Source organism: Lycorma delicatula, chromosome 4 (assembly GCF_047948215.1).
Source record: "Lycorma delicatula isolate Av1 chromosome 4, ASM4794821v1, whole genome shotgun sequence".
NCBI classification, from domain to species: Eukaryota; Metazoa; Arthropoda; class Insecta; order Hemiptera; family Fulgoridae; genus Lycorma; species Lycorma delicatula.
Window position 1 is genome coordinate 35,423,695 of NC_134458.1, and position 26,560 is coordinate 35,450,254.

Genomic DNA, 26,560 nt, shown 5'->3' on the forward strand with positions numbered 1-26,560 from the left:
AGAAAATATCACTTCTTGTAAGAATAGAAGATGATGTCCCTACTTTACGCAGAAGGATGATGGGAAATAATGCTGATATAACATCTCTTTAAGTCTTCTTGTTTAGACTGTTGGTAAATTGGCTTTATAAATATATAAATGTATATCAAGGGACAACCACAGCTCTCTTTTTTAGTATTAAAACTGTTGTTCTTCTACAAGGAAAACCCTTGGTGTTTCTCAGTGTCTATAATAAACAATGTGTTATTTATTAAAATATTAATTATTCAATATTTATAATCTGTTATACAAGTATATTATCCGATATTTATATAATATATAAATATCAGTGAATATAATATTATATTGAACATTTGTACTTCTATATTTATTGATAGCTTTGTTAAGTAATAGCTATTTTAAATTATTGTTTAGTATTAAGATTTAATAATGTTTGGAACACGTAGTAATGCGCATATTAGTTACACCGTTATTATAATTATTATTATTATCTTCTAATTATATTATTATTATTCTTATTTAGATATTTATTTTATTACTCAGTATAATAATTATTATAGAATATGGATGTTTATCAGTGAACTGTGATGTTTAAAACAATGATAGATATTCAGTTAAAGTATTTTTCCCATTATATAGCTCAATAAAAAAAAAAAAAAACTATTACAACTCAGTATTAATTAATATTTTAGAAAAATAACATAACCAATTACAGACTTTTATTTGTGTAAGATTTTTCAAATACATCTCTCTTCATGCTTTTTTTAAGTGTAAATGAGCTATTGTATGAATGTCGTATGAAGATTGTTATGAAATAATTATTTATTTAATAGGTAAGTGTATAAGTAAAAAATTCAAGAAACATAAAAATATCAGCAAATGTAAGTGTGTATTTATAAAATTAATTTTAAGATTTTTTTAAATTACCAATTAAATTTAATACAAAATATTATTGCCATTAAAGTAAAGTATAAGATTCATTATTTATAAATTGTTTATATTACTTCTTTAAGTATTGTTTAGTAATAAAACTTTTAAGTATTATATATATATATATATACATATATAAAACAATTTCTATTAAATATTTTCAATTCTAAATCCAGATAAGGAGATGAAATGCATAATATTATACTTTATTCGCAAATACTGCGAACTTAACAGAAAAATATTTTTGATATTATCAATTAAAAATATACATAAATTGCAAATTACATCATATATATAAGGAAAAGAAGTAATACCAATATATGGATTTATAAATTGATAGTAACAAAAATTACAAATTTTTCTGTTTATTTATAAGGTACTGATTAAAGGGCTTCCATGTTTAATAATATTTTATCAAACATCTCTTTATTTATAAAAATTGCCATCTTCCATCCAATTATTAATTATATCCTGTATTAAAAAATAAATAGTAATAATATTAACATTTCTTAATGTACTTTCTAAATAGTAATGTAAGCTTTATTTTATTAGAATAAATCCTTATTATGTAGATGAAATAATGGAATTATACAAACAAAAATATATATATAATATGTATTAATATAATGATAGTAATCGTATATAAAATATGGAGCATAAAACAAACTTAAATTAGTTTTAGTTATTTAGTTTGTAAATTTTAATAATTTTTTTTTCTAAAATAGTAATTGCAATATTTATCATCTTTTATTATAAAAGATTATGTAATTATGCTTTCTGTTTTGTCTCCTTTCTTTTTTTAAAATAGTAATTACAATGTTTGTCATCTTTTACTATAACCAATCTGTAATATATTTTATTAAAAAATTACCTGTACTGTTCAAAAATATCACAGAAGTGAAACTATAATGTACAAGCAATTGTGTGCCAAATATTATCAAATAACTTCTGAAACAGATTTTTAACAATTTACAGATAAGTTAAACAAATGGCAACAATATTAATAAAGATGTTTAAAATTTTGTATAATCAAATACTATCAATGTTATATTAAAGAATTTCATTATGTGTCATAAATGTATACAGGCTCTTTGAAATTAAATATGCCTATAAATCATAATTTGTATTACTCATTGCAAAAACACCTCATCCACTTTATACTATTAAAGTTCCATCCTTAACCAATGCAATTGATAATAAAAATTAAGTGTCAGCAGAATTGCAGAGTGCTGGTCATAGTGTATCCACATGTTATTATATGCTCGAATGCCCTCTGGAGCCACAATTTACAGTTTATTCCAAGTAATATTAAAAATGGATTACAAAAACATAATGTAATGCGTATTACTATGTTCATGTTACTAACAGGTATGATATGATAAAAACTGATTTTATTTTTATTGAGTACCTATTATAAATTGCAAACGCATTCCTTTATAATCAATGCAGTGAAGTTAACAATTTTATCTTGACAGATATTCAGTATGTACACATTCAGTTTTTGTACAAAATCAATATAAAATCTTTGACAAAATACATAAAAATAAATAAGTTTTTTCTATTTAAAAGTGAAACTCTACTTGCATCATTACCAGACTATCTCTTTAGTCTTTCTAATAGGCCAGCATCCTTCATTCAGTTACTGAGGTGTAGAACTGTTAATTTTTGTAGGTATTTTTAAATTTTTTTTGTTTTTTATAGTGATCAATATTATATTAATAACTATAGATTCATTATTAAATATTAGATTAATAATTAATAACTATATCAATATAATAATAATTGTTAAATTATAGTATTTAAAAAAAGAAGAAAGCCTGGATTGGAAGTATCAGTTGCGACTCTTTTTGTATCCAAAACATTGGTATAACAAGGATTAGAGGAGTAGTTGCTATAATCCTTACTCGCTAAAAGATTCCAACAGGCTGTTGTAAAACTATACCCAGCACTTTCAATTTGTTTAAGTTAATATCAAACCAGGAAATGGTTTACTAAACATGATTTTGACTGATGGCAATATACCATTTTTTTTCACAATTTTCAGTTTCCAGGATGCTATTCCCTAAGATGTTCAGAGTTTACAGAGAACCTTTTTATTGCAAGGGCTGCAGTTTATTCTTTTACCAGAACTAAACAAGATTATAACATTGCTACTTTATTATACTAAGATACAAAATTAATGACTGATGAAATTTTAAGAAAATCATAATTGTAGCCATTTCAGTATATCTTTTCATTGTCACTGAAGCATTATCAGTTTTTTGACTATATTAAACATTATACAAACCAGTGGCGATTCGGATATAGGCACCGTGGAACTGCAGCACCCCATATTTCCACTTGATATTATCAATAACATTTAACATATGAATCCTTTTTTCTTTAATTCTTTCTTTATACTTGTACACTATATAATCCTTAAGCTTAATATCGGTAGCCATCCTGCAGTTTATGAAAAAGACACAAAAACTTTTGTACGGAACTGTGTGCTTCACAGTTATAGTGGTGTGGTGTTTGGCTATTGTGCGCATGCACACATAGGAAGCTGTATGTGAGGCTGTGAGGGAGAGAGAGCACAGTTGCTCCTGCAGTGCCAACCCTGGTGTGCTGGTGGCAGGTAGTTTTTTTTTATTCCATGTTTATGGAACATTCCTTGTTCGTTACCTTTTCTAGTTTAGTCAGTGGAAGGAATATGAAAGTGGTTTAGTTGTTTTATCAGTAGTGATCAGAAGATGGCGGAAAGTAAGGGCTCTTTGCGAAATCTTTCCAAAAACACGCTGGAAGGACAAAAGAGAGGGTAAAAACTAATTATGTATCCAGTAAAAACAAATTATGTATTTGTTTCTGTGTGCTGCGTAGAAATTTAAATTAAGCACCATTGAACTATAGTGTTTTTAAGTGGACATTTTATTATTATCTAATAATACTAAAAAATATTATCTGTATTGACATTTTATTATTTATTCGGTTAAACCGAATATGGGTTTTAAGCGCATTGTGCTTAAAAACCATGTACCATATTCTTGAATGTGATGAAGTGTAGAATTACATTATTATCCTGCTTCCAACTATTCTACTTGATTTTTTTTTCAGTTCTTCTATTTTACAGAAAACTTTAACCATGGCCTTGAAAAGGCCCACAGAAAATGTTTTCTGAAGCAGCACTCCCACTAATCATAGCTACTAGCCATCACTGATACAAACTACTTTTAAAACAGTTAAATAAACATGCAGTACCAGAACAATAACAATTTTTAAATAAACTTTTTCATAATAAGGAGCAACATATCATTATTATATATTTTAGGAAGGGTCAAAGGGTCTAGCTTTACCTGACTAGGACATTAGACTGAACTCTAATGATCTACAGCTAGCCTCACACCAGGCACCAAGGATGCAAGGTTCTACTACAGATTCTGCCATCCTCAGCATATACCTAGCAGAGTCTGACCCCTACACTTACATAACTAATTGTGGGGGAAAATGATAATGACAAGGAAAAGAGGTGAGGAGTTTGTAAGGACAATCTACTCTTGCAGGAACTACAGTATCAGAAACAATCCCTTGCAGAAAAAAGCTGAAGACTGTCTCCTGGCAATAGGTGCCCATTTTGCCCACAATCCCTCCGGAGATTGAGGCATATTTACTCGAGTGATCATGTTTACCTGCATTATTTATCTATGATTTTGCATAATCCAGCTTAAATATATGTAACAACAAATTCTTTTATACTCCAGAAACTACTGAAGAACAGATAAAGGTTCCTTAAACGAACAATCTCCTCTATTCCTGGAATTGTGTGGATGTTGAAGAACCCGACTGAGCTATAAGCCAGACATCTACTGGAGGTAAACATTATAGAAAATTGAAAGTTGTAATTAAAATTGGTTGTGCCAAAGAAAAAATGCAGTTAGTAATGTTTTACATTATAATTTGAATGTATAATTACAATACATGCTAATACAAATACAGAAATCTGTTATGCTATTGTTTATACAACCCGGACTTTTCATTTCCTTCTTCATCTAAAGAAGTGCTTCTTCTTTCATAGAGTGAGGAAATGGAAATACCAGCACTAAACTGGCTGAAGTCTTAGGTAGGAGATTTTTATGCACAAGATGTAAAGAACCTAAGTTAGTTCCTTCTTCTAGAAATCACTTTAAAAAAAACAATACTATAACAAAAAAATAAATAAACAAATCTATTAATAAATGATACTTTTTCTCTTTTTTTTATGATTATACTTTTTATCAATGCCTTGTGGATGCAATTTCAGAAATTTTAAGTACTATTTTTGCATGTTCATATCCCTTAGTTCATTTCTTTCTGCTTGATAAAAAATAGCTGAACCAAAAAATATTGACAAAACAAATATCTTAATATAAACACTATGCTTACACTATGAGCCATAATTTTCTACTTAAGACCCAATCCCACATCGGATGAAACACCAGAAGTGTTTTTTCACCAAACACCAGTGAAGAAATGGATCCTTTTTTATGTTGTATTTTTACTACTTGGTCAAATACTAGCTAAATTGCACTTAAAAATTGACTAATTAAAATTTTTACTAAAAATTAAAAGAAATAATTGATGTCTATATTTCCTTTAAATAGATGTATTGTCACCACATTTGCTAACAAATGGCTTCCAGTTGTTGCAAATACTGCTAGACTATTCTGAAACCATAATTATGTATAGGGTTTTCCTAACACGAGTCATTTTAATAAAGTTTTTTACTTGTGATCCAGGGTTACATATGCATAATACTGTAATTAGTTAACAATAACTCATGTGGCAGAGACTTTCATACAAATTGTTTTTCATTGAAGCATCCACATATCCATTTCCTCCTGCTTCACAACTTTTGTATCCAGCATTAAACCAACTGTCCACCACTTCATATCAGATGTACTGGAGAAATCCTTTATATTAAATTACCTCTTTTTATTTTTCCCCACATAGGGAACTCAAGTCTCTAAAATGTTTTCTGTTCTGAAAGTCCTTTTTCCTTTACAATGTACCTCTTCCATTCTATTATCAGTCCTTCTTTTTCTTATGCTTGTTTTACTTCTAAAATCCTATTCTTTTTCCTACTGCCCTTAAAAAGTTTCATTTTGATACTTGTGCTTGATTTTCATGATAGAACTCTCAGTTCTGTGTTTGTACAGAGCTTTGCACTGTTTTATACGCAATAAAACATAAACATTATAATACCTAATTATCATAAAATGTTTTAAATTACCATAAATATGATCAAAATTGTCATGAGAAAACCTTCCTGATCTGTATTACATAAATCTTTTGGATGTAATTATTGACTAGAAGCCAAAGTTACAATTAATTATGCAGTGCAAAATAATGCCATCATTGGCCATTTCTCTTACATAAAATAACGTATATCTCTATAATTTCATTTCGTCAGTTAAACCTTTCATCCAAATTTGTGTAACCTTGCATTAATCCTTTTGCTAATATGAACACAATTAAAAAAAAATGTATTTTTTTTAAGTGACATACATTGCTATGGCCATTCACGAGTGACCTTTATACAGCAGCTTGTTAAACAGAAAATTCCTTCCAAAAGAGATTAGTAAATGGATAGCTGTAAAACAGTTTTTAATTAAAAAATTTTTGAAAAGATTACAATAGATTTATAAAAGTCTGATTATAGCATGTGAAACATATCAAAATTAAGGGTTAATTTTTCAGTTGTAACAGATTAACTAAAATTTCCGATGATTTTTTTATCAATTGTATTATTGTTATATGACTTAAATGTAATCTTTTCCTTATGCATTATTTTTTAAGATTCTATATTGGAAGTATAAAGAAAACATTTCAAAGAATTATTTGTTCTAATTAAAATAAAATTCTTATGAATAATCAGTTATTCAGTTCAAGAACTGAAATTGATAAAGAGTACACCATTGAATTTTTGCTTTGGTGGCTGTATCATCATGAAATAGCTTGTTTGATTTTAATTTTATTGAACTAGTATTATTATTTTTAGAGAATAAAATGTAAAAGTTATGGTTCAAATCCAAGTTCTGTATAGTTGCCATACTAAGAACACACCTGTATGATATACGGTGTGTTCAACTACCTGCACTAATCATATTGCAAATATTATTCAGTTTTTGATAAACAGTGTATGCAATAGTCAGTTGCCTAGCTAATTTTATCTAGTCTGGTTGGTAGCATTTACCACTACAAAAACAGCTCTTAGTTTACAGTGTAATATCAGTTTTTTAACATTAAATCATGGTAATAAAAACTTTATTTGTTTTTATTTTTATAATCTTATCAAGACCAAAGATTCACTTGTTTACATAAATAACTGCTGTATGAAAAATTAAATTTCCAGAAAAAAATTATATGAGCTTCAAGAAAACATATATTTATATACTACAAAGCACATCTGTCAAAAGATGATAGTAAAAAAATTGTTGTAATGTAATGCACAAATGGATTGTAGATATAGGAGTATGGACAGAGACTACTGATACATCTACAAGTTGGTTGGTTGGAAATTGTTAATAAATGCTAACATTATGCAGCAAAATTGGACCCAGCACTTTAAATTCTATTCTAATAAACTTTATAAAAAAATGACTTCAGTGATAGGAGATTTGCTGGTTGAAGCACAAACTTTAATGAACTATGAGCCTCTATCACTGTATTAGCTGGGTTTGATGTGAACGGTTCAAATTAGTTGAATGAATAAAATTACAAAAATAATAGAATTAAATTTACGTTAAATAAAATTAAATAAATTTCTGTTTAATAATAATGGACTTTCCATGCGGACTGCATGTGAGGGTGAGAGTACCTCGTGCAAGGCTAGACCAATCATCACCAACTGGTACAAATGGGGTGCTCTTATATCTCTGCAAACAATTGTTTGATCTTCAAAATTCAAACAGTGTATTTGTTAGTAGGTTGAGGGCTAACTTTTGTATATATCAGTTACACTCTTGATCTAACAGATCATGATTATTTGGAAATTCTGTTATATCTTCACAACCAATCTTCCAAGTTTTAAAATTCAAATGGGATATTAGAATAATAGAAAATCATGATGGCACCAAGCCAGAACAAAAATTGACTGATATAGTCTGAAAAATCAAGTGGCCTGCACTACACAGAGACCAGCTTGAGCCTGGTGAGCTGAATAGTAATTGTTATATATTAAAGCGCTTTGAATAATAATTATCCTATATTTAATAGCCCCCGACTGCTTTTAAATATTTTTGTTAGACAAAATTTTCTTATCAATGTAAGACCTGGTGAGAACTTAATCATTAGACAACCTAAATGTCTACTATTTCTACAATATGAAAAATATATTTAAACAAATTAAAACTGTCTGAAAGTTGATTGGTCACCAATTATTTTATTTAATTAGATACTACTTAACTATGTTTAGAACTTTATTTACCTTGTTTTCTTTTTTTTTAGTTCTGATTTATTTTTTGGCAGCTGTTTTTTAATTTTTAATGTCCAAGAAATGTCCTATAGGATCAATTACCTTTCAAAAGTAAAGATTTCATTTATCATTAATGAGAAATGAAAACAGCTACGTAGAATGGATGAGCAGTAGCCTTATTTTCTTGAGCTTTTCATTCATTACATATGAATAATGTATAAACCCACTCAAAATACAGTGAGTGATTTACTATGTCTCAACTCAATTACTATTTTACAACCTTCAAGCAAACTGCTATAAAGAGATTATGTAATCATGGCTACAGATGCAATTTTATGTGACAGAAATAGGATGAAAAAATGTAAGTGGAATTTCCTTGCAGGAAAGTGGATGCAAGATGAGGGAAAAGTTTTACCTGTTTTGCTGCCAGCCCATGGTCATAGTTAAGCTAGGCAGATGGGTAATTTTCTCTGAATAGAAAAACTATTCAGAGAAGTTTTTCTGAATCAGAAAAACTATTTTCCAATTCAGAAAATTACATCTTGAACTCTGCACTTAAATGTGTATTCAAATATTTATTAGTTACTTAAAGGAGAATATTTATAGTACTTATCATACATACAAATTTTCTACAATGGATGAAGTAGTGTTATCATAGAACCACCACTTCCTTGTGCCAAAGTTAGCAGAGGATGATGTATTTAAAGTATTCATGTGCTTTATGGACAAATTAACCCCTTACCTGTCTTTGACAGAATATTCTGACATAGTCGACGTACATGATTGGGCCATTGTAGGAATATTCTGCCGTCAACTTTTTGTCCGGTTTTAATTTGTTCTCAATCATAATATTCTGTTGTTTTACATATTTTTTTTTAGTAGTATTCTGTAGTGATAGATAATGGTAATTGTTAGTTTTAATACAGTGTAAAGTGAGGGATTTTCACGTGTGTTTGATTGTAATCAGATAACCCACTGTAATGGCGAGTTATTTATTTATGGTGATTTGTGTAGTTCATCAGAGCTACATATTTATGGTGATTTAATTATCCACAATAAAAGTCTTACAATGGTGTAAAATATTTTCTATAAAATTGAATGTTCACCAATAAGATATCAATGATTAGCTGAAGTTAAGCAGTAAAATTTTTGTTACATGTTTGTTCACTGCTGCTTTACTGCAACTCGTTTAGTGTAACACAAACTCACATTTGAAGAGAGCCAAATTTTCATATATTAAAAATACAATGCGTACAGAAATGAGGAAAAAGTACATATTAAAAAAATAATAAATGAGAAAAATATTAAATTTAAATAAGTTTCTTCAATGGGGAAAAATTAATTAAGTGTGGCAGTTAAGACTAGTAGATAATCCATGGTAATATTTTTATTTAAAATAATAGTAACCTGTAGAAAAGATAGTCTTAATTTCATTGTAGTAGGCTATTATAGTTGAATTTTCTGTAATTCACACATAGTTGCATTTATTTACTCGGGTATAAAAATGCAGGTATTTTTAAATGGTGCTGGAATATGTAGTGTTAAATTGCAACTATCTTAATATTGTTTCTGTGAATACGATAGTTCTTTAAAGCATTTTTTTAAAAAATACATGCCCCTTTCAATATTCACAGTAGGTTTATTTTTTTAGGGAATAAACCCTGCAAAAAAGCAGTTACTGTTTATGGTACAGGTAAAAAAAAATTAAGACTAATGTTCTGTTTTACTGCCGTAGGATCCAGCTGTATAGTGAAAAACAAAAATAAAGACCACTAAAAGGATTTTGCTTACTATATTTTATTGTTTCACAAGATACATTTTCTTTACAGTAAATATTGATAAATTAATAATAAATTTTAAAAATTAACACAATGGAGCAAATCAATTCCAGTCTTAACATTAGGATAGTAATAACACGATAATTAAAACAAATTTCTTACAATACACTCATATACATATATAGCAACATTACACAAATAATTAAAAGAGTGCATTAATGTCCAAATGTAAAAGACTTCAGTAACAAATTTCCTACAAAACGTTTCATTTCAGCTTTGAACTTAAAAAAAGAAACCTGTGAAGATATAACAAAAGTTTTATCACTCTAATATAAAACAATAACATTTTTTAAAATAATTATTCATTTAATATACATGAAGTAAAAACATGATATATATATTTCTCTATATAATAATATTACAATAAAACAATTATATATAATAATTATGACAATAATAATAGCTACCAAATATAAGCAAGTAATCAGTATTTAACTGCTAATAAGAAGGTGAAATGTAATACCTTTGAGCCACCTACAAGGGCTGGATAGTATGTATAAAATATATTTCTGTATATATATATCATTTTTTCCCCAGAAAATCGTACACTATGTCACAATTAAAGGAATGTCATATACCGATAACATGGAAGACATAATAATAATATAATTATTTCATAAGAATGTAACATACACTTTAAAATAAAATACATTCAACAAGAATTAATTGGCCAATAACTTTTAATTTATAACCAAAAACAGAATAAATTAAAATAACTCTTAAAATTCACAATTTGGTTTTAAAGATCCAATTTTACTAAGATTATGGTTTAAATTTAATTAAAAAAAAAAAAAAATAAATTAAAATACATATACAGTAAACTTAATAATATAAGAAATAACACATTATTTGATGAAATCTTGCACAATGATTATAGTTTTTGTGCGTGCCAAATGGCAGAAAAAATTCTGAAAATTACAATCATTTAAATATAAATTTTGTATTATTCATTTTTTTCCCTTCTAAATAATATATCCTTTAACACAGCTTGATATATACATCACATCATTCTCAGTTTTTATCACATTTAAAGGTTGATAACAATATGAATCATCCAATAATAAAACGTGATAATAAAAACTACTATAATAATAAAATTTCAATAATAAAAAATTCAGTGATATATTAATAGTTCTGCATGAATTATTCTAACATTTATTCAATTTATTCATGTAAATACATATAAATTTATAAAATAAGAATTATCACTTTATCATTAAAATTTATTACATATCAAAAGCTAAAAAGTTGTGAAAATGAGTCTGATATAATTCAACCTTTTCTCTATAATATGCTTACTAAAAAAATATTGGTTACATTACACAAGCTGAAAGTCATATCACAAAATAATATGTTTCATTAAACATTCTCAAATAATCAAACTCTATTGTATGACCATTGTATTGAAACCACACTTTTAGCAATTACATAAAATTCAAGGATATCATAAACAATAAACAAAACACAAAAGTACAACAAAACAAATAATAAGTAAAATTTTAAGATTAAAAAATTAAGCAAGACTATATATAAAACTTATCAAATAAAAAAATGAAGAAAATAATAAACATTACAAAACAGAAGATAATTGAAAAAGTCAATTTTTAATAAAACCATATCAACAAATCCATATTCACAGTCTTAAATACCTGAATCTTTTTGGGAATTTTTAATAATGAAACACTTAAAGAAGGTATGCATCACTGAGTTTTCTTTACTTATCAACCACAAATTTTAGAAATGATTATTCTAAATAGGGCATGTCTATAAAAAAGTTAGATAGAATAATTCCTAGCAGACAATAAATTTTAATATAAAAATAATAAAATAATTGATTATAGTATCCATACTACCAACTTTTAACTGCTTCAAAGAATTCATACAAACTATAAGGAAACATAATGAATAAAAAAAGTACATAGTGTTATAACTGGAAAAAAAACATTAATGATCTAGCTCTGTCTAACGTTAAATAGATTTTTAAAATAAAAATTTTTACATTTAATGGAGAAAAAAAACTTTAAATATATAATTAAAAACATTGCTCATCAAAGACTCACATAACTGGTAATTATGTAAAAATGAGCAAAAAATAATCAACATCACATTTCTTGTTTAAACAGTAAACTTACACAAATCATACAAGATATTTACTAAAACAAAATCAAGTTAACTATGCTATTAGGATAAGACTTAAAATGGATTATCTGTAATTAATTATATAAAAAATATTTCAAAACAGGTAAAACAAATATTTGAAATACATTTATTGACGTATAATGTTTTAGGACAAAATCTAATAATTTTCTTTTGATTTCTGTAGTGTCTAAAACCACTTATAAATTGAAAGGAAAATATTTAATATCTTACATACAATGATTTTCAAAATATAATAAACAATCAAACTCACAAATTCAATCGATTAAAATAGAACCAAAATATTTTAAATAAGAATTTAAAATGTCATGGACATCAAATATATTCTAAATTAATTATTCTATATAATATATTGAAGACATAGTATTAAAAAAATATATATACAAAAATAAGCACCAAACGATGATTTTTTTTTAATGTACCATGTCATATACATATAATTAAAACACAAATTATACTGAAACATAGAACAGCTCAATTACAACTATAAATTATAATTCTATGAATTTCTGGTCTTTCTTTTATATTAATCTATTATGATCATCTTTCTTCCCTTATTTAAATTATAATAACTAATTTAATATGTTTATTTAGTTAATTACTGTTACCATATATTTTAAAAATAAAAAATTATATCTCTTTTATCTTTTAGATTACTTGAGGTTTAAATTAGTTGATAACTGAACTAAATATGTTCATTCAAATATTTTAGTTACAGATTAAATCATTAGGCAACTTTTTTTTTTTAATTTTATAAGTTCTAGAAATATGTACAATTAAAATATTCTTCAGTTTATATACAACTTTTTATGAGTTTTTTGGGTAACTTCTAAGGGGACTGTAACGTTTTTATTTTTGACAATTAAAAATGAAGTCAAGATATAATACAACTCATATAATAATGTGCTTATAGAAAACTTTACTGGTCCTGCCAATAAATGTTTTTCTAAGAAAAATTTGGAAATGTTTACTTCAAAAAATAACTTTTCTAAGTAATGAAAATGTCATCGATACCAATTTTCAAAATTATACTGCTACTGCTTTTAGCTCAAAGATCATGTGATGCCTTCTGTTTATATTTCCATTTTCATAAAAATGAAATACAGCTTTTCAATAAACATCCAGCTAGTCTGAGGTACATGGCACTGTTGCCCTATAATATTGAGAAAAACTGACAAATACTTGGCTAAAGGTTCTAAAATTTCTATAACTAACATACATACCACAAGCCAAAAAGCGAGTGACAGAACAAAACTGATTATTAATTTTGAAAGAAAATAATGAATGAATTACAGAACATGATTTATGATAAAAAAACACTATCCTTCTTCAACAAGCAAAAAAAGATGATTCATAAGAAGTAACAATAAACTACAAAAAAAGAACAAAGCTTTACACATTTAATATAAGAAAAGAGATTCATAAAAAATGTTTTAACTTCAAAAAAAAGTCAATCCTAAATTTTCTCAAAATAACTTATAAAAATATTTTGATGTATGAAATAATATACCGAACAAACAACCTTATAATGCCAATAAAGCAATGGATACCTATATAAAATAGAAGTATTTTATATATATGTATACATATAAATTATAAACATGCACACATTTATTTATGTTAATTAAAGCTAGTTATCATGTATTACCAACATATTTTATGTTGAATAAATGTAATTATTTACTTAATGTAAAAATATTTGCACTACAAAAACTTAATATTTGGCAATACTGTACAATAGATAATATTGTTGATTTATGAAAATACAAAACACTGAAAACAATCTAAATTTCTAACAAGATTTTATATATAATATACAATAATTATGAATATATATATATGTTTAAAATGGTTGGTTACCATATCATAAATATGTATATATATAATATATAAATAATAAGAAAATAAAATTATACAAATATAAACATAAAATAAAAACATATTCTGCAACCAAAATGTTAAGATCATTTATTGAAAAGAAAAATGAATTAACAAAGTATAGAAAAAATTAAAAAAAATTCATACATATACTCTCATATACTAAAGTCAAAATTTTATTTTTGCTGAGAACAGAAGCCCTAAACACAAGGCAGTGATTTCAAATTGTCCAGAAATACACTTTTAAAAACAAATATGGATTCATTTTCAAGCAGAGCAGAGACAAAGAAGAACACTCAGATATTTTCACACAGCAGCCAGATAATCCCAGTTGCTTTACACCAGTTTAAAACAACCTACACTTGCCTTTCTTCTTCTTTTTGACCTGAAAAATTCAAAATATTTTTATTAATTCATTAACTATAATCATACACTCATTGACTATAGTGGGATTCAGAATGTTTTTCAAATTTTTAATTTTTTTCACACGACTGGCCAAAAAGGAGTTTAATATTTTTAGGGTATATGTATGTATGTTTATTCCACCGTAGCCGCTCAACGGCTAAACTGATTTAGATGAATGACCTCGCGTTGGAATCCTTACATTACCGGGAGTGACACAGGCTATATATAATATATAAATATATATTTATGTAGCCTCTCACGTATATATACACAGGGATCCCTTGCTTTACGTGGTTAATTCATCCCTGAAAATTGTCGTGTAAATCAAAACTGTTTTCTCAAAAAAATTGTATACAATATGGTACTGTACTATTGTACAGTATAGCACCTATGTATACATATTTAATAAACTTTCTTCTTTCTTTCTCAGATAGACGACACAGAAGTTTTAGACAATTTGGCTAAACGTGCTTTAATAGAATATAAATCGAATCCAGTACAGTAAATATGATTACATACAGTACAGTATTGAAGACAAAGTAAAAATTATAATAATAATAGAGTACTAAAGAAAAATCATAATATATTACAGCATTATTAAAAAAACACGTGTGATTTAGTTCAGCCTTGATTTCTTACAATAACTGTCCAGTTTACTTTGCTTTACTGATAGTTGCAACTGATCTAGCACCATCTTGTAGCATTTCATATCACTTAACAACAGTCAATTTATAACTTTTGTACTTCGTTCTCAATCAGAATCATTTTCAGTTATGTAATCACAAAATTTTTTGATGCATTCTGCCTCCTGTAATCCTTTTACTGTTAATTGTGGCTGAGAAAGGAAAGAATGAGGTTGAAGGTTCACCACTGTTGATTTTTGAAGACCATGATTTAAATGTGTCCCTGCTATTTGAATTGTCATCTAGCTATTCATTTGGCGACTCAGCTAGTGCTAACAAGTCTTCATTTTCTAAAAGTTTATCTCCTTCCACAAGTTCATTTACATCTTCAGCATTGATTTCGAACCTTACACTGCTGGCAAGTTACACAACTTCATTATTAATAGTACCTGTAATTCTTTGTCTGATATCATCAAATGCAGTTTGTCTTGATACAGCATGTGCCATACTATACAAAGCATATTCTCTTTGACTTCTTTCCAAGCTTCGCCGACATTGTTTGCAGCATAAAGGATATTCTTTCCAGAATGTTTGCAAATCACAAATCTCATTTCTTGAACTGTCACAGAAACCACCTGAGAAAATGTTTTTTAAGATTGCAAACATTGAATGCTTCAGTGATGTTGTATTTATAGGCATATAAACAACTTTTATATGTGAATTAATTGCTTCCAATTCCTCAGAGCTTGGATGCCCAGGAGTGTTATCGAGCAGCTGAACGGCATTGTGTGCAATATTGTTTCTTGTGGAAAACTTTTTGAGTTGCAGGCTAAAACAATTCTTAAACTGGTCAGAAAAAAATGCGCTTCGTTACCTGTGTTTTTTGGTTGGATGTCCAATACACGGGAAGAGACTGTTTGTTAATTCCTCCAAAAGCATGGAGATTTTCTGGGTGATATATGAGCAACGGTTTTAGTTTACTGTTCCCCATCGCATTTCCTCCAAGTAAAAGTATGAATTGATCTTTAGATACTTTAAAACCAGGCATATGGTGTTCTTCTTTTGCGATAAAAGTACATTTAGACATCTTTTCAAAAAATTGCCGTTTTGTCAACATTAAATAGTTGCTGTGAGGTTTATCCTCCTTCTTTCATGATAATTTGGAGATCTTTTTTGAATTTTTTGGCTTCTTCTTCATTTGCACTGGCTGCTTCACCTTGAATCAAAATTTTATGCAGGTCTGAACATTTTTTTAAAATTTCAAACCGTCCTTTGCTTGCATTGAACACATAGATATCTTCAGCAAGGTATTTAGGTCTTAATAGTTCACATGAACTTAATGCTCTTTCATGAATAATAATAGCTGTCATGGGAATACGATGTTGAGTACAATCTTTAATAAAAATTTTCAAAAGTTTTTCAAGTTCAACTGTTAAAGGAGATCATCAATAAGACAGTCGTAGAGCCTGAAGAGGAACAGCATTTTTCCAGCAATCATTGTATCCTTATTTTTAATTATTGAACAAACTGTTGATTCAACAAGGCCAAGATGATTTGCGATATCAATGTCACGTAAACAATCATCGTTTTTTTATCACCTCCAACTTGGTCTCAAGAGTGATAGTTTTCCTTTTCTTTCTCGTACATTTAAGGTACGTATAGTTAAAGTACGTATAGTTAAAAACACAAAAAAATATAAAATAAAAAGGTAATTCGTAAATAATTCACAATAAAATTCTAAAATATCTCACACAATAAATTACAAATATTGTACGTACTATAGCCTTTGTATCATACATTGAACACAAGCCATTCATCAGAATTATATACTGCACAGTAATTTAACGTAAGACAGAATAACTTAACACGACATATTCTCTGAACAGCTGATGGCTGACTAACTGTGATCATTAAAATGTTTATAAACCAAACACTTCAGTATTACCAACCTAACACGCTTCAGTATGCTAGTATTGAAAGGAAAAACCCGATTCATTGCTTATTGCATTACATGTGTTTATAAGTCCATGTGTATTGTTTAATGAAAACCTTTTTTAGAATTCTTTCAGGAATATTATTTTACACCTTATATATAGTAATTGACCGCATTAATTTGAAACCAGACCAATGTTAAATCAAGGGATAGTGTTATAAAATGAACCGTGCAAATTCAAAATCATATTAAACCAACGGATTAATATGATATTAATATACATACGTTTAAATAAATTTTAAATATTATACTATATACAAAATTATCATTCGCACACTAATTAAATATCCTACATTAGTAATTAACCTATATTAAAGAGCAATGTTGTTTTTTTGGCAGTTGTATTTTTTAATTGTTAATATTTATCACTTCTTTGTTAAGGAAATCAATATTTCTTGATTAGATAAATTGTATTTACAATTTAATTTTCATTTTACAAAGCATCTACCCAGTGTATTTACAAAAATCTATTTTTCCAGGTAAAAGAAAACTTGCATTATTTGATATTTAAATCCCCATTAGGAATGATTTAAAATAAATGAAAAAGTGGAAAACTGGTCATTTTTAACAAAAAAATTTGTAAGTCACTGCATTCTAAACAGCACTTGTACTCTAAAAAAAGTGAGTTATTTTTTATATAATTGATTTGGTAAGTAAAATACTTAATTTAATATTTATAAAATTAGTTTTTATTAATTAATATATTTGATAAAATAATATAAATATTTTCAATAACAAATCTTAACAACATAAATAGCCAATTCAAACATGCAACGGCACATGTAAGAATCTCTTAGTTAACACATTTTGAACTGGATAGTAAATTTTTTTAATACTACCCAATAATGTAGCAAAAAATTAAGTGTACTATCCATCAACGGATAGTAGTTGATGCATAGTAAAAAAAAAAATATACCTACTGCTGAAAAACATTACAGCAGAAGCCAAGTTGGCCAATCATTAGGTAACTGTTTGATTAGCACTGATAATTTTCATCTGCTTTTCTCAATCACAATTATGAAATAGTTGTTGTAGGCTTGGAACTGAAAAAGAACTTCTAATCTTCGGAGAAATTTGAAAATAACAAATGGATTTTTATACTAAATGATGCTCAATTAACAACTCCCAGTAAAGCACAATCAGCGATTTACATTAAACAGATTGCTACCACTAACATCAATGAAAATTATGCCATGGGTGGCTAGCTGTGTCATTAAGAATTTGGCACTGTCTAACATGACAATGGTCGATTGAATTGTATCACATATAAGTGTTCAAAAGAAAACAAGAGAATTTTTTCCGTTTTAAACAAATGAACATTAATGCTTTTATTCTATTATAAATACCATAAACAAAAAAAACATAAAAATAGTATTCTTCAAGTCAGTGACTGTATTGTTTCCACGACATGAACAAAAATTAAAAATATTAAATGAAAAACTTAAAGAAAATAATTACTTAATTAGAAAATATTTCTCTTTAATCTAATTACCTAAGCTGTACAACCCGATTACGAACTTTTCCAAAGTTACTAACATCTTTAAGCTATTTTTTGACAAAATATTTAATAAAAGATGATCACAGAATTAACAACTGCTTAAGAAAAGTTATTTGCAGAGTTGATAAGTTAGAGATAACAGTAAAATCTAAATTTAAAAAATTATACAAAACCAATTTTTGATTGGCATGATTCATTACTAATCTGATATTTTTCATCTGAAGTGAAACAATTAAGAAAGTAAAGCCGGAATTCCAGCTTTACTGTTTAATGTTTACTGTAAGTTTTTACAACTGTTCTAATACAGAGTAATATTTTTTACAATACAGTATTATTTTAATAAATCTAGTATTAACTACTAATGATTTCTTCAAATTTTTATTCTTCTAAATATAGATCCAATTGAGCTCTCTTTCAATGTATTCTTATTGGAAAGTGGCCTTAATTTGTAAGTTGTGACAAACAAAAACTACCAAGAAGAAATTAACCATGTATATAAAAGGCCACAATACATCAAACTTACCCTTGCGTCTGACTACATATCTCTGATGGATTAATATAAACCACTAAATAGTTTAGACAATTCATTACCATTTTAAAATTAAAGTCTATTCGATTATTATTACCACTATCATCAGTAAATGGATTTTCTAACTGACAACATGTTCTGGATTGACAACCCACAAATGCAACAAGGTACACTTGCCACACAAATAAGGGATATGCTACAAGCCCCATTTCTACAAAGTTGCATATTTGATATCCAGGGACTTACAAACTTAAAAAAAAAAAAAAAATTAGTAACAAATAATATAAAATATAAACAAAAATAAAAAAACTACTTTTTCATATTATTATAACTCTACAATTAAATAAAAATATGCAGTACCAGATTTCTTATGAAAACAAAGAGAAAACAGCCAACTAAGTAAAATATCATTAAAATGTAAAACTTTTATCATTACACCGTTAAATTATTCTAAAAGATTTATGCTGAGCCCTGTAAATATTCATGTTCAGCATAAAAGACATTATAGAAAATTATAAATTAATTTTAATAAAAAGGAACAAATAATTTTATATTAATTTTTAATAACATTACCTGAAGAGCAGCTCGAGTGGCAGTTTCAAATACCTCGCGTACCCCTTCCTTACTTTTAGCAGAACATTCTAAATAAGCAAATGCATTGATTTTCTCGGCCATAGCTCTACCTTCTTCAGGTTTCACTGGTTCTTGCTTCATTTTCCCCAATTCTTTAATTGTGTTTGGGTCATTTCTCAGATCCTACAAAAACAATAACAAAAAAGAATATTTAGTTTGCTTAAATTTAAAATTATGCCCTCTAGTATCAGTTTCTTATTATTAAAAAAAAAAAGATTGTGTGTGTGTGTGTGTGTGTATATATATATAATAAAGAATAATATAAAGACTAAACATACTTATAAATATACTAATATCAAGAATATAATTTCATATCATACTAAACATATTTTTATCCAATTTCTGTATGAATTTTAGGAATTAAAATTGAAGTATTTCAACTACTTAAATACAACTATTGCATAACAGCTTCATAAACTTGAATGGATATCTTTTAAGTATAAGAAATTTGCAATTGGATCTATTATGATGGTTTTATATTACTTTAAGCAAAGTCGGATTTATTTTGTTCATTTTAAGAAATTGTTTTTTATTTTGTGTAATAAAATATCAGTAAAAAATGTGTCATAACTTTCAGTTCAATATCTGAGAAACATTAGTCAATTATTAAAGGTAATTTTTTTCTCTAGTTTTAGCCAAAAATGTATATTAAGTTGCTATAAAAAAATTAAAATCTAGTTCATTTTTTTTATTTTTAAAAAGAAAGAAATTAATAAAATTCAGAGAATATAAGCAATAATTTGAATTCATCTATTTCAAAAAAAAAAAAAAAAAAAAAAAAATACGGTCCAGTAAGTAGGGCAGATTTTCGGTTTTAGTTAAGAAAGAAAGGTATGTTGCACTGCTGTAATGGTTATTGAAAATAAAATTGCTTTCAGTGTTTTTTGCATTTTATGTAATATTAGTATCATGTGTTCTTTTATAATGCTATCAGATACTGTGTATTGTTCCAATAATTTTCAATTCTAATTTTGGTTTTTTAACATGTTAACCTTTAAGTTATAACATGAAAACCTTGAAAACATATTGAAAAAATGGAGTTTTTGCCTCTAATTCTGGTTCCTCTGAACCAGTTCACTTGAAACTAAATACGGTTCTTCTATTCATAATAAGTTTACATCATCCCACCAAATTTTGTCAAAATCTGTTAAGATTTGTGCGTCCAGTAGAGTGAACGAAAAAAAATCTTATGCATACATATGTATATAAACGTTGCAGAATCATGTTCAAAAGATTTCAAATGTAAAAAAAAACTGGTCCCGTGCCACCCCTTAGAAAATTTGACTGGGTGCAGTAGCAATTTCTAACAATTCTTTGGAAATTCGCTAAAAATTTGAAGAGGTATCCATAACAAGAAACATCTCATGTAAAATAAATCAGCAATATCAAAACACCCGTAAAATAATATGCATAAAAAATATAACAGTGTTAACAGACAATAAGTTGAAATACATGAATTAAGTGAAACACATTTATCTAACTTAAATATATTTATATATGCAAGAAAAAAATTTTATGTTTATGTTTATTGTTTACAAGTATTATTAAAACTAGAAAATGCCCCGTTCGAATTTTGAAGATTGGTTGTGAAGATATAACATATTCCAATAACAGTGATCTGTTTGATCGATAGTGTACCAGATGCAAGTTAGCCTTCAATCTACTAACAAACTCCCCGTTTTAATTTTGAAAATCAGATGATTGTTGGCACAGATATTGTAACAGCACCCCATTGCACATCCTGAAATAACCCCCAGGGGCACCCTGGTCGTTACCAGTTGATGGTGATGATTGGTATAGCCTCTCATGACATTCTTGTATCACCTCACCAGTAGCTTCCCATGCAATTCCCACTGGAAGCATATTATTATTATTAAACAGAAATTTTTTTAATTTATTTAATATTATCTTACTTATTTAATGTAAATTTAATTCTATTATTCATTCAAATTCTATTTGTTCATTCAATTAATTTGGATCATTCAGTTCAAACCCAGCTAACATTGTGATATAGGCTCAGTTCACAGTTCATACTTCAACTGGCAAATTCCACTTCAACATATATATATATATATATATATATAAACACTTGATAACGTAAAGATTCCAATGTGTAGTCATACATCTAAACCGGTTCGACTGTTGAGCTGCTACAGCAGAACATACACTGATTTTTTTATGGTTGTTGTTAATGTTTTTTCAAGAAATTTATCTAAAAACCTTCTCACTTATCCAAAAACATGGGTAAAAATTTGGTTGTGATTGATTGAGTAGTTTTTTTTATACCAAATCAACAAAAATTCTCTTCTTCTTTATATAACAGTAAAGATTATATTCATAGTAGTTTGTCAGACAAAAAACTTATTAAAAAATAATTGACAAACAACAATGAACAAATAATCAATATAACATATAGCAATGAAGAATAATAATTATTATTAATACAACATTAACATTGCCAACTAGCAATTTAGTTAAATGAGACTTACTACAAAACAAGAAAAAATAATTTATCAATCTGTGAATAGATTCCTACCTTCTTGTTGCCAACTAGTATGATAGGTACATTAGGGCAAAAGTGTTTAACTTCAGGAGTCCACTTCTCTGGAATGTTCTCCAATGAATCAGGAGAATCAATAGAGAAGCACATAAGAATAACATCAGTATCAGGGTAAGAAAGTGGACGGAGTCTATCATAGTCTTCCTGACCAGCAGTATCCCACAGAGCTAGCTCGACCTGTTAAAAATTGTACTCTGTTTAGTTTTAGAAATCATATATTGTACTGTACTTCATTGTACTAAAATTTCAATCATGGAAAGACTTTTTGTAGATCACAATATTATTTACACTGTGTGGTATTAACAGTGTATACATAAAGCAAATTTTTAAGTTAGTTTAACAAAATTCAATATAAATTAATCAAAGGTATAAAGACTAATTAAATTCAGTAATTCCAAGTTAACAAAAAAAAAAAATGTTCATTTTGACCACCTTGTATATGCAAAAATCATTGATTTTATCTAAAATGATGTGCTTATAGTTACTATTATCAACACAAAGAGAATGAAAAACATACTGTAGAAGATAACATTGTAGAATTACAAATAGTATAACATTTAACATTACTAAGGCTTAGTGTTGAAATATTATACTCCATACAAATTACAAAGTAATCAAAACGAATAATACTAAACCAACTACATACTATATCTAAATACTATGTACTCAATCTATTTTTAACAAAAGTTAAGTAACACAAAGTAATGTTTGTTGGCTTTCTGCTTCTTTAGAATGAATAAATTTTTGTAAGTCTTTAATAAACAATAAATCTGTGACAACTAGCCTCTTTTTAAAGAGTAAACCTTCTTTCTTTTGAATCACTGATGATTATAAATAGTTTTACAGCAATTCAACTTATCTAATAGCTTTCAGATTCAACACATATAGCAATCAGAATATAACAATACTAGAAAACTATTACTTAGCTTTATTCAAATGATGTATAATGTAGCATCAACCTTACTTAAAGAAGAGCTGGATATTACTCCCATAAATAACTTTTATAGACTACAAAGATTAAAAATAAAATTTTGTATTTTTTTAATAAAAAGTAGGAGATGATTTTTAAGCAAAAAAAGAATTAGTCTAACAAGTGTCATTTTAAATGACAATATAACAATAAAAAGTTCAATTTCATAAACAGATTTCTATAAATAGTAACTACTGCAACATTAAGTTTTTATATTAATTATGATGCCCTTCATAATTTCATTAACTGAAAGGGCTATAAACTAGTTTGGCCTGAAATATATTTTAATTGTCCCTGAAAGCAGTATATTTCTTGAAAAATAACAGTAAATATATTTTTCTTCAAAATTTAACAACACAGTTTGAAAAAAGAGTTGTTTGAACATTATTGTTTTAATTTTGATTAACATGAGAAGGTTCTATGACACTTATCTTCTACCTTCTTCTAAGGTAGAACTTATGCTGAACTGGTAGAACTTATGCAATACAATATTTCAATTTTTTATTATTGAGTGGGCCAAGTGTCCTTTAAATTTTTCACAGAACAGAGTAACCGTAAAAAAAAAATTGGCCTAAATTTCATATTAGTTTGAAAATTAATACATTACATTAATAAAGGTACTCAATTTTATAAATGAAAATATAATTATCCACAACTATAGTGTCTGTTACCTTTGATTATCTGATTTAATGTATATATGAAAAATTAAAACATACTCCAATTTATAAAAGATGATATAAATAATTCAATGTTACCTGTTTTCCATCTACTTCAATATCAGCAACATAATTTTCAAAAACTGTAGGCACATACACTTCAGGAAACTGATCTTTGCTGAAAACGATCAGCAAACATGTTTTACCACAGGCACCATCTCCTACGATTACTAACTTCTTTCGAATAGCAGCCATTTATTCTAAAATATATAAAAGAAAATTACCAAAATAATTATAAAAATAATATTACTTTAAGTAAAAACCACTTGAGCTACAGCAATAAGAGTAACAATTAAAACTATTCTACTTGAAAACATCTACTCAAATAAAAAAAATCTTATGCATACACATGTACATAAACGTTGCAGAATAATGATCAGGAAATTTCAAAATGTTCCCTGTTAAAAACAAGGTGGTTGTTGTCTTCCTTCTGGTTTCGGAAGTTAAAACTAAAACTACTATTAAAATTAAAAATTACTACTATAAATATACAAAATACACTATCTATAATCTATGTACTTTATAACTACTTTTATAAATAAATAAAATTCAACAGAAGAATCACTTAAAGACAAGAAAACAAAATTACAGGCAGCACTGTATTAAAAAAAAGTTTCTTTTTGACAGTAGTCTAACATTAAGTTTATCTAAAGACAATTTGGAACTTATGCTGTTAGTTCCACCCCAAACATCCTTAAGATTACTGTAACTCTTAACTTAACTTTAATTGCAAATGCTCATTAAAAATATAGGGGTGGACAAACTGCATAACTGCTGACAATTTTCACAAAATTGTTAGATAACTTTTTAAATTGTAATAAAAACCAACCTGATTATAATTATTAAACATAGTTTACAGTTACGCAGTTAGTTTTCTCTTTCAGGAAAATGGACTGAAATATAATATAAATACTAATAAAAATATCTTTACTTCTAACTTAGAAATGTTAAAGGGCAAAATAACATTTAGTAAGCATAGTACAAATTTCTGTATAACATAACCTACACATAAAATTAATCTGCTTAGAAAACACAAAAATAATCTCACACTAGTTAAATACAATTTAGGGTCTGCAATGAATTAGTTTTAAACCACTGAAAATTTATGAAGACAGAGATACCTTCCAAATTACTTAATTGCTCAAAATAAGGTCAGAAAAAAAAGAATAACTAATATCTTAGCAGGTAAATGAAAGGATCACCAAAGCTAAGTACAGAAGGCAGCCCTTGTTTTAAATAAAATAACTAGTGTCAGGGGGCAGAATGCTAATCATAATCAGATCATTTAACCTTATAATAGTAAAATAAACAAACACAAATAATCTGTATTCAAAGAGGCGCAATACCAAACAACTCGGCCTACAAAAGTAAGCTTATTTAATCCACTATGTTCCAAACATTGCTCACAAACTAAAAAAAAACTGGTTCACTCATTAACTGCTCCCTTTAATTCATTAAATAAAATTATACCCGGTTTGCCGTTTTACCGAATCTGACATCATTTAATACAAAATCGAATACTCAAAATATGGTTAGGTGCAACAACGCCATTGACAATGTCAGCTATTAGAATATTAACTGTACAATAATTAAATGATACTGATGTAAACAATACTTCTTTAAAATGTTAACTAATAGTAAACAAAGAGAATTAAATAAATAACACTATTAAATAAAATGAATACATGGCATAAGTACTCCTGACCGGAAGAAAGGTGACTACAACATATACGTTCACCAGATTACGGTAAATAATTCTTCAACACTGACTTGTAAAACGAAAATATAATACTCATTTATTCTTAATAAGTAAATAAATAAACTCTACAAAAAACACAAAAAATTTGACAATTCTTACCCCACCAGCAATCAATGGACACTCAAACACTGATATTCAAGATGGCTGCGAGAGAAACAAAGAAATATGGACTATGAGTTCAGAAAGAGAAAATACTCAACAAACCAAATACTCAACGTAAAATGCTGTCTGCCGACATTCCGCTGTACTAACTTGTACTGATTTTTCACATAAGTAAATGTATGCAATATTTTAAATGATGGAATATAATACTATGATTTTAAAGTTGATTGAGAAAGCCTGAACTTCTATTAAAGAATCATTATAATTGGGCAATGATAACTTGTGTATCCACAACTTGTGGACCACTGCTGCTCGCAATAGTAGTTTTATTCTGTTATTGTTTTAGATGTGGTAGCCATAGTTTTCTACATTGGAGATAAGTTATTTCAGATAATGATGAATTTAAAATGCCGTACTCTTGTATTTCTTTACTGGTCCTAGAAGAACCGATATAACTGTACAGTCCGTATTTTTCAGAAGTTTGTTATAGGTCGACGGTTTCTCAAAAACTTTTGAGCTTGAAACCATTTATTTGTATTT

The 26,560-nt window shown here is 27.2% G+C and overlaps 3 protein-coding genes across 3 annotated transcripts in view; 2 read left to right on the top strand and 1 right to left on the bottom strand.

Moving 5' to 3' along the window:
* Positions 1–832, top strand: part of Gat (sodium- and chloride-dependent GABA transporter) — a 99,770-nt gene extending 98,938 nt beyond the window's left edge. Inside the window, exon 13 of the mRNA XM_075362729.1 lies at positions 3–832. Coding sequence (XP_075218844.1) covers positions 3–92 — 90 coding nt within the window. The 3' untranslated portion in view covers positions 93–832. The remainder of the gene's footprint in view (positions 1–2) is intronic.
* The window catches only part of Asator (tau-tubulin kinase asator), a 492,107-nt gene that overhangs the window by 21,445 nt on the left and 444,102 nt on the right, over positions 1–26,560 (top strand). The window lies entirely within an intron of this gene.
* On the bottom strand, positions 10,139–26,148 carry LOC142323272 (ras-like GTP-binding protein Rho1). Its single transcript, XM_075362704.1, has 5 exons — positions 26,018–26,148; positions 24,199–24,359; positions 22,450–22,650; positions 19,854–20,036; positions 10,139–14,617 (listed from the first exon to the last, which is right to left on the bottom strand). Exons 2-5 carry the CDS (start codon positions 24,352–24,354, stop codon positions 14,579–14,581), a joined length of 579 nt encoding a protein of 192 aa, XP_075218819.1. The 5' UTR covers positions 24,355–24,359; positions 26,018–26,148; the 3' UTR covers positions 10,139–14,578.